Below are 10,645 nucleotides of genomic sequence, written 5' to 3' on the forward strand. Positions count from 1 at the left end.
TTAAGATATTAATATATCAGCATATCTGCAAGATGCTCTTTTGGTGAGTCTTAAAAAGTGGCTATTTCTCATTCTGATAGAAGGCCTAGCAGAGGTCACCAAAGCCATTAGTTAGGCACCCGAGGCTCGGTAAATACCATTAGGTCCATGAACCTGTCTCTAATCTTGCCCTTTCTACACTCCTCCCCCCAGTCTGGAGCAGATGAGAAATGGGCCCAGGTCAGAGAGCAAAAAAGAAGCTGGTAACCTCCTTTTTTCATTCATCTTGCTCAAGTGACTGGGTCCTCTGCAGAATGACAACGTAAGCATTAGCTGAATTTGGAGTGATTATATCGCCTCCATCTTCTAAGATGCTCAGTGATGATTTTTATACACATGACATGATAGCTGGTTCTGTGTAAAAGGTCTCTTTGCAACATGTTAGCCCTGCAGCCAAAGCTACATGTTTTCTGGTGTTTTCTCCAGGTGGTCTGGGGCTAATTTCTGATTGGGAGAACAAACCTTGGTGGCTCAAGTCATTTTAATGAACGGCAGAGTCTCAGATGTACTAGACTAACTTTGGAGCCCTTTTTTTTTTTTTTTTTTGGGCTCTTTGGAGCCTTTGATACCACTTCTTTGCTCAGGCATCCTCCATACCCAGCTCATTATAAAACAACAGTGATGCCACTTCAGAGGTTTAGTCCTGTTACGTTGAATTTAAGAGAAACTTAAATCCCACCAGTATAGGAGCACCTGGGTGGCTCAGAGGGTTAAGCATCCAACTCTTGGTTTCAGCTCAGGTCATGATCTCAGAGTTGTGAGATTGAGGCCTGTGTTGAGCCCTGCTTTGGGTTCTGCACTCAGGGGGGAGTCTGCTGGAGATCCTCCCTTTCCCTCTACTCCTTCCCTGCATTCTCTCTCTCTCAAATAAATAGATAAATAAATAAATAAATAAATAAATAAATAAATCTTAAAAAAATAACACTGGAATCAAGAGTTAAACAATTCTTTTAGCCAGGTAATAACTCACCCCAATGCCCACTCTGTGAAGGTGTCCCCCTTGTGGGGCCTTTGTTTGGTATGTGTGGCTTCCAGCCCTCCCTCTCTGGTGAGCCAGCCTTGTCACCAAACCCCTAAGCCCACCATACCTAGGCCAGGTGCTTCCAAGTGCTTCCTGCCACTCAGGGGGCACCTCCTAGGACTGGGAAGAAGGAGGGAATAGGACGAGAGTGAAAAAAGATGTTGTTAAAGTTAATTAATTGAATTTAAATTAAAAAAGGGAAAATGGATAAACATGGTATAATTTAAATAAGGGAATATTATATAGTAATAATGATTGATCAATTGCTACACAAAATAGCATGGAGGAAATTTATTTTTTTTAATTTTAAAAAAGGATTTTATTTATTCATGAGACACAGAGAAAGGCAGAGACATAGGCAGAGGGAGAAGCAGACTCCCTGTGGACAGCCTGATGTGGGACTCAAACCCAGGATCCCGGGGTCATGACCTGAGCCAAAGGTGGGTGCTCAACCACTGAGCCAAACCAGGCATCTAGCATGGAGGAAATTTAAAAGCATAGTATTATAAACAATATGGCAAATTGTTTGATAATCAAACATATTGTTTGATTTAAATTCCATAAAAATGTGAAGCTTTTATACTATTCAACAATACTAGAAAACAGAATAATGGTTATCTTTGGAAACTGAGGAGAGACAGGAAGGCGAATAAAAAGGAATCCTCTTGAGATTCCTCTACAGTTATATTTCTTAAGCTACATATATGGTTTTACATGTATGTTCATTTTGTGAAAACTTACCTGAACGCTAAGATTTGTAAACTTTTTTCTATATATTGAAGGCCAATAAAAAGTTAAAATATAAAGCGCCCATTAATAACTGGGAAAGTATTTGCATTTCCTACTATGGTAGGCATTTTCCTTAATATATAAAGTGTGCCTATGAATATGTAAAAAGAAAACCACCATCAACATCTTTTTATCATCACCAATGACATGGGCGGTGTTCATAAAGATGGAAACAAAAAAGTATTCACAAATACTGAAAAAAAACCTCAATAAAAGATATTTGAAGCCTAGTAGGTATTTGCCACTTTCCCCCAAGACTGGAATAAATTTGGATGAATATCAGCAAGTTAAAATATCATATTTGTGAAGAATATGAATTCTGTTTTATGAACTGCATGTCAAAGTTGGAGAACAGCAATTAGGGTGTTCCACTGACACTTGTTTCAACCCTTCCCTTTTATTTTCTTTACCCATTCCCACCTCACCAGCCCCTTGGTGGCTCCTGGCCCAGGTGGTACACAGAGCAAGCACGGGCCTCCCGGAACAGAGGTCTGGGCAGGGATACACGATGCCAACAAAAGTGTAAGGGAAGAGCCTCTGTGGTCTGGAGATAGTAGATCTTTTCTAGCCTTTATTTGAGACATCTATGGCTACCCAGCACCCCAAACTTCTGGCACAAGAATCCCACACCCCCCTCCCCACACTCATGAGGGAACCCCTCCTCCCACCCCTATAGGTTTTCAGTGGGGGCCACCATATTCACATTCCATCATACTGAGTTGGTTGGTTTGGGGGTTTCTGTCACTCCCTACTGGTGTCCCATTCACTACCGGGAGACACACAGCCCAACATGGTCAAACACACAGAGGCTCGTTAATTCCAAATTTCACTATGTTATAGGCTATGGTAGGCCTGTGGAAATGCCCTAAAAATGCTTTCAGAATCGAAGAAATGGAGCTGAAACTTGACATTTATTGTGAACAAAATGGAATTGGAAACACCTATGACGGCAAATGGTTAAAAGCTGTGGCAAGTAGAAAGCTTTGTTAGCACACATGACTAGTCTAGCCTTGAAAAGAGACCTTTAGGGATCCCTGGGTGGCTCAGCGGTTTAGCACCTGCCTTCGGCCCAGGGCATGATCCTGGAGTCCCGGGATCAAGTCCCATGTCAGGCTCCCTGCATGGAGCCTGCTTCTCCCTCTGCCTGTGTCTCTGCCTCTGTCTGTCTCTCATGAATAAATAATAAAAATAAAATCTTAAAAAAAAGAAAAGAGACCTTTAGGTAAAGATTTTCCCATTGGAGAATCCAACACACTGGCTGGATTCTATGCTAAGCACAACTCACACTCTAATTGGACAAACCTCTCTCTTACTGACTTGTGGAGACTATCTCCTTGCTGTGGCTGGGTCCTGGTTGGGGTATGCTCATTGTCCTACTGCTCAGCTTGTCTGCCTGATAATACCACACACGTCTTGATTCTTAGGCTGCTGTTAGGGTCTTGGATCAAGAGTACCAGAGTACAGAAGGGGCTGCAAGGAAAACCCCTGATCACATCAGCACAATCGAACCCAGATCCATGTCGGTTGGCGACGGAGGGAGAATGTTCTGTGAGGAGGGGCAGTTAGATTTTGCAACTTCTAGTTTTCTGATGAATATTTCAAATCACCACAGCCTCTGCTGCACTGGGCTCTGAGGCTGGCTCAGGTGTGGACACAAGTCCACAACGATACTCAAACCAAGCTGTAATGTCTTTTTTCCTAAAGGCTTAGTGCTTATAGAGGGAAATGAATGTTTATAACAGGTTACATGCATCTAGAAAACTTTGTAGAATTGAATCACCTTCAATTTATTGGAGTCTATTTAAAATTTTTTTATTTGTATTGAGATGTAACATTTGGTAAGTAAACAAATCTTAAGTGTACAGCTTGATGAATGTTTACAAATGTATCTACTTATAAAACCCCCAACAAGATCAAAATATAGAACATTTCCAGCATCCCAGAAGGCTCACTCCTAAGATAAACACTCTTGATAGCTACCAATGTGTATAAGTTTAACCTATTCTTGACCATCATATAAGTGGAATCCAACGGGAGGGACTCTTGTGTATGAATACTGTGTCTGTAGTGCCCTGTCTTGCTCCCACCTAGCCCCCCTCATTCTGGAAGATTATCTTTTTATTCAGTTGTTGAAATACCCTCAGAGGATAAGTAAATTCTTTGATATCCAAACCAAGACTGATGTCCAGAAGAAAGTAGGCCTTTTTTCTTCTATGATTTCCACCCTCTCTCTGGAGATCACTAGCAGAGTGAGTGTACCTTCTTTTCACAGATGCTTTCTCTCTTCCTCCCCCCGAATGACAACCACATTGCAGTGTGGCATAGTAAATTCAACCCTTGCGCACTTCTGATTGTCGTAGGATTGTTTTTTTTAACAAGGGCTTTAGAATGCATTTATTGTAGTCCATTGTCTTTTCAGATGAGAAAACATTGGTTCAGCATCACCCATGAATGGAGTTGGTCACAGTATGTGAGAGGATTTGAAAGTCAATGAAAACGGACCCCCTAAGTATGTCCTGACCTACGCCAGTTTTTTCCCCAATTTGTGTTTCTTTTGAGTGAGACAAAAAAACCTCTTTTATTATGTAAATATAATCTGTGGTAAATATCTAAGTCAATTTTCTATTGCATACAATACTGCAGACAATAGAAATTATCATATTATTTAGCTAGTAATTAAGCGGGTTCCTGAGAGAAGGATATCAAGTTGAAGTGAAGAGATTATTGATGACTGCATGAAACTTGGCTGATGTTTGGCAGCCAGGAGACCGTAAGAGAGCACAGAATGCGGAGAGAACCAACAGGTATGGAAGGCATGTGTAGCAATCATTTTTACCGAGGGCCATTGTTTCCCCTCCCTCTGCAGTTGGTGATGATGGCAGATAGGACCAGGGACAGAATAATAAATGAGCAGGAAACCCACTTTTAACTTGTCAATCACTGTGTCCACCAAGTACATGGAATTGGATTAGGGGCAATAGAATTGACCATTTTTATTACAGAAGCTCAGTAGGGCTTTGGCATTTGACAGGTAGGTGTTTGCATCTGTGCAGAATAATTGAACCTACAACCCCCCCCAAGATCTAGAGTTGCATACTCTACCAACTAAGCCAGCCAGGTTCCCCAAGGATTTTTAAGTTTAATGCTATAAGAAGTAATGGTTCTCTGTAGTGAAGATCTTGAAGACCAATAAAATTTCATCTCCGATGAATGTTGGCCTAGAAAGTACGGAGGGAAGAGCCCTGGGAGCAATGGGTGCAGAGGAAGAAGCCCGGATTTACCTCTCAGCTCTGTCCCTGGCACTGAGCAACTTACCTCACTTTACTGAACCTCACTTTCCTCACCTAGAAAACAATGTCTGACAGCAGCAGATTTTCCAGAGTAAGATGGCCTCTGTATTGTCAGCTTTCCCCTGGTGAAACAGAACCAGTAGATTATGTATGTATGTATGTGTTTATCTATAAATAAAATTATAAAAGTTTGAGGTTCCTCAGCTATCATCAAAACCCATTGTGTGGGCGGCATCCCCCTGGGCCCCTTAGCATCTTCCTTGTGGGTGCTGGGAGGCAAGAGGAACTGATACAGACATGGAGTACATGCAGCCTACTCTGCCTTGAGTGATGAAGTCCTTTGTCTCTGACCCAGGAATCCTGTGTCTTTTGCCAGCATCCCTGATGCTGGAAGGCTAAATTATTAGTTTGTGAGGAGGGCAGAATTTTAGATCCTTCGCAATTTTTGACAATAACCATAATCTTAAAGTTGATATGTATCATTCCCATGCATGTTCTGGTAAATTTCCTAGTATATATGAATCTACAGCTAATGCAAACAATTGTTTGATGTATCTTCAATTACAGGTAAATAATATTAACCTCTACCTCATCTGCCGTATATTTAACAACAAATGATTTAAAATTATATTCATATTTATAAACCTAGATACAGTGAATTCATTTCAATAGTTCTATCATCATTTATCACATAGTTTTCAATTTTATGAACAAATCTTACTCTATTTGTCACTCTGGTACCTAGGACAGTTAATCTCTACTTGCTTTCTGTTATAAACAGTGCTGCATTGAACATCCTTGTGTATGTCTCTTGTACACATGTATGAGAATGTCTATAGGACGAACTCCCAAGTGTGGTTCCTCAATTTGGAGTATGTGCAGCTCAACTTTGTTTATTATTAAATTATCCTCTAGATTGGTTGTATCAATTTACAATCCAGTAGTAATATATAAAATTCCAACTCTGCCAACATCCTTTATTACTGAGCTGTTAGTATGATTCAATTTGAATGGCATACAATTTTATCTGGTTGTCTTGGTTTTCATGTTTTTGAGGTTGAATATTATTGCACAGCATGGTGGCCATTTGGGCTCTCTCAAATATGAAAAGCTGTTTAATTTCTTGTGTCTGTAATTCTTATGAGTAGTTTACCTTTCCTTACAGGTTTTTTTGTTTTCCATTAGCTCTTCAGTTCTGTTTGTTTTTGTACAAAGTCTATTTGAGCAAGGGTCTGCTCTTTCTGTACTTCCAGTTCTAAGAGATTTCTGCAAATCAAAGTAGGTAGTCATATAGAGATAATGCTGTTGTCAGAAAATTTGGACTCCATTAAAATAAAATGTTTATAACAAGAAGTCACATGCTAGATAGTTCCCCACTGAAGTGAATGGCATCCATTTTTATTTTCTTAGGGTCTTTCTTTTCTTTTCTTTCTTTCTTTCTTTCTTTCTTTCTTTCTTTCTTTCTTTCTTTCTTCTTCTCTCTCTCTCTCTTTTGCATAAGCATTAATCAGAAATGTGGGTCTAATTAGGAAAGGCTTAAATCAATGGTCTCAAAATTAGGATCCATGAAGGTATCCTTGAGGATTTGTATATTCTTTAAGATTATTAAAATTTACCTTTTATTTTGGTGATAAAATATAAACATAATGTAGATCATAAGAATGCCCACCTTAAAACTGAGACATGCCATAATTTTGCTGCCAATGTTTGTTTTTGTTTAGTTTATTAGAGCTAAATAGAACTTATATCTTTTTAGTCAATTTAACTTTAGCTAAACATTATCACCTGTCAAATTAATGTCAGTTGGAATTTTATGGGTTTGTCATTATTTGTATTTGATTCCTTTTAGTCTTTTTTTTTTTTTAAGATTTTATTTATTCATTCCTGAGACTGAGAGAGAGAGGCAAAAACATATGCAGAGGGAGAAGCAGGCTCGCTACGGGGAGCCCAAAGAAGGACTCAATCCCAGGACCCTAGGATCACTGCCTGAACCAAAGGCAGACATTCAACTGCTAAGCCATGCAGGTGCCCAATTCCTTTTAGTCTTATAGTTTAATAAGATCCATGACAGTAAGAAAACTATACCTCGTTTTATACTTAGTAGAATATAAAAGTACAATATAGAAACAGCTTAATGCTAGGTTTATTTTCTTCAAAAGGATTCTACTATTTAAGCTTGAGAAATACTATCTTGGATTAATGCTTTGTAAATAGTAAGTGCTTAGAAAATTTTGTCAACTAAGATGGGTCAAGTTCAAGGTGGAGCAGAAGTCCTGAGTCAGTCTTAAGTCAATACTCATGTGCCAAATCGCCTCAGTTTTTGGAGGCAGGAAGTCATTTAGCCTTGTTAGGTACTTGTTGGTAGAGTTGGGTCTACTGTATAGCTAATGACACTTAGCCTTAGGACCCCTTGTTTATATAAGCCTCTTCCAATGCCCCAGGAGGGAGCATAGTGATATGTTCATACGATTGTATGTTTTCGTAAAATTTACAAAAGTAAGATATTTTTATGCCATTTGGTTAAGGCCATTTTTTCTTTTCACCCACTCCTGTAACACCTCTCTTTGTGTTGAGCAGTATTTGGTATTTCTGGAATCTGACTAAAGGGAAACTGAGCTGGAAACACATTTAGTTTGGATTTAGTGAAATATGTGTATGAGGTTCTCAGTTATTTCTATGTTTTTGCTGGCCCCCTGTAATAGACATGGTATCCAGCCAGACTCTTACTGCTCGTGACATGAAAATGCAGGGCCAGAGACTGTACTGTGATACAAACATGTCCTATGGCACCTGGCTAATGGAGGAGAAACAAGATCAAAACATAGGGACTCAGAAGCCGCTATGTGGAAATTTTATCCAATCATCCTGTGTACGGATCTATAAGTAGAAGGACTTGGTGATCATTGACACCTAATCGAAATGGAAATTCTCTCCTGCCAGGAATATACTCAATAAAGCATAAAAAATAATCATAAGTGCACCATACTCTTTCTTTTTTGACAAAAGTTATATAAAATGGAATGTATTAGAGTTTCTGTGTTGGTAAGGCACAAACCTGTAGCAGTAATACAAATATACCAATAGCGGGTATATGTGTAAAGGCTCAGATGTTAAAAGAGACTTGACACGAGTTTTCCAAAATTTGACAATTCTAGAAATTTCCATGAAATTAACAATAGCTAGTTGTAAAGAGGAAAGAAACTACTCTAAAATATTAGTACCAACTCTCTGTCAAACAAAAAACAAACCCACCACACCATTTTGATCAGTTAGTTATGTGAGTTATTGTTCGCATTTCTCTATAGAAAAAATGATTGTATGAAGAGGTGATCAAAGTATATAGCTTAAAAAGTATAGGCAGTTAGTTAATATAAATATTATGCCATTTCTGGCAGCCTAGAATTGAGGTGGGAGCCTAGGGCTGCTGTAACAAAGCATCACACACAAGGTGGCTTCCAACAATAGAAATTTATTCTCTCACAGTTTTGGAGGCTGGAAGTCTGAAATCAAGGTTTTGGTAGAGCCATGCTCTCCCAGAAGTTTCTGGGGGAGGATCCTTCCTTGCCTGATCCTACCTTGTAGCGGTTGACAGCAATTACTGGTGTTCCTTGGGCTTGTAGGTGCCTCACTCTGATGTCTGCCCCTGTCATCACATGGTGTTCTTCCTGTGTGTGTATCTGTCTGTGTCTCTCTTTCCTCTTCTTATAAGGACACCAGCCACTGGAGTTGAGCCCACTCCAATGAATATCATCTCATCTTATCTAATTACATCTGCAAAGATCTTTTTCCAAATAAAGCCACATTCTGAGGTTCCAGGTGGACAGGAATTTTTCAGGGACACTACTGACCCAATACAGGCTCTAAGCAAACTTTCATGTGTAACTTCTGGGAAGTGTTCTTAAAGGGAGAAGGTGAGATCTTCTCAACCCTTCTCTTGTTGGCTAGAATGCAGATGTAGTAACTGGACCTTGACAGTTATCTTGATCCATGAAGTGGAAAGCCACGATTTGAGAATGATGGAAGAACAAGATGAAAAGATTCTGAGTTCACCAACCTCTTTGAAACCCTCATATCAGCCCCAGACTTCTTTCTTCAGAGCTTTGTCTACATTAGAAAAAAAATAACCTTCTATCTTAAGTCAGTTGTTGTTGGTTCTGTGTTATTTGCAGCAGCAAAATCTATTTCTAATTTTTACAATAGCTTGTTATTTTTAATAATTTTAAATCACTTCAACGATACTTTTGTGGTCTTCCTGATCTTGGTTTCTTGGAGACTAATTCTCCAGCTTATTGAGTCACTGCCTTGTGTTTATGATAGACTTCTTATGTATTTGTACTTTGATTGGTTTGAGTTGTGAGAGTGTTTTTTTTCAAAAAGGTTTACAGGGATCCCTGGGTGGCGCAGCGGTTTGGCGCCTGCCTTTGGCCCAGGGCGCGATCCTGGAGACCCGGGATCGAATCCCACATCGGGCTCCCGGTGCATGGAGCCTGCTTCTCCCTCTGCCTATGTCTCTGCCTCTCTCTCTCTCACACTGTGTGCCTATCATAAATGAAAAAAAAAAAAAATCAAAAAGGTTTACATTTGCTTCTATTCTCTACATCTGGCTCATCCCCAGCTGTTCTGGTTACAACTTGCGTATAACTAACCACCTCAAGCCTAGTGGCATGAAACGACCACCATTCATAATGCATATGGCTTCTGTGGGATAGGAATTCAAAATGGACAGAGCAAGGATGGCTGGTCTCTGCTCCACAATATCTGGAATCTCAGCTGAAAAGAACCAAAGGCTGGGTGCTGAATCATCTGAAGGCTTGTGAATCATGGGTCTGGTAGGTGCTCTGGCTGTAGGCTGGGACCTCAGCTGGAATTGTTGGCTGGAATGCCTACATATGGCCTTTGCAAGTAACTGCTTGGGCTCAAGGCACAGTGGCTGAACATGAACGAACATCCTGAAGAGAACCAGGAAGAAGCTGGTTAAAAGAGTCATGGTTACAGTAAAAACAGCAGTGGGTGCCAGGGACTGAGGGGGAGAGAGGATGAACAAGGGGAGCATAGTGGATTTCTAGGATGGTGAATAGTATCTTTATAGTATATTTAGGGCAGATAGGATCTGTATGGACACTGTAACAATGGATATGTGTCATCCATTTGTCCAACCCATGGAATGTACACCACCAAGTGTGAACCCTAATGTGAACTGTGGAGTAGGGGTTCCTTTTGATGGTGTCAGTGTAGTTTCATCAATCGTAACAACTCTGTTGGGAGACAATTATAATGGGAAGGCTATGCATGTGTGAAGGCGTAGGGATATGGGACATCTCTGTAGCTTCCTCTCAATGTTTCTTTTTTTTTTTAATTTTTTTTTTATTTATTTATGATAGTCTCACAGAGAGAGAGAGAGAGGCAGAGACACAGGCAGAGGGAGAAGCAGGCTCCATGCACCGGGAGCGCGATGTGGGATTCGATCCCGGGTCTCCAGGATCGCGCCCTGGGCCAAAGGCAGGCG

At 40.2% G+C, this 10,645-nt stretch overlaps 1 protein-coding gene across 2 annotated transcripts in view; it reads left to right on the forward strand.

Moving 5' to 3' along the window:
- The window catches only part of TBX19 (T-box transcription factor 19), a 49,210-nt gene extending 41,117 nt beyond the window's left edge, over positions 1-8,093 (forward strand). For both annotated transcript variants that reach the window (XM_077901568.1, XM_077901567.1), the window contains exon 9: positions 7,842-8,093. In XM_077901568.1, coding sequence (XP_077757694.1) covers positions 7,842-8,026 — 185 coding nt within the window. In that variant the 3' untranslated portion in view covers positions 8,027-8,093. The remainder of the gene's footprint in view (positions 1-7,841) is intronic.
- The last annotated feature ends 2,552 nt before the right edge of the window (positions 8,094-10,645 follow it).

The sequence above is a fragment of the Canis aureus genome, chromosome 6, assembly GCF_053574225.1.
Source record: "Canis aureus isolate CA01 chromosome 6, VMU_Caureus_v.1.0, whole genome shotgun sequence".
In the NCBI taxonomy this organism is placed as follows: Eukaryota; Metazoa; Chordata; class Mammalia; order Carnivora; family Canidae; genus Canis; species Canis aureus.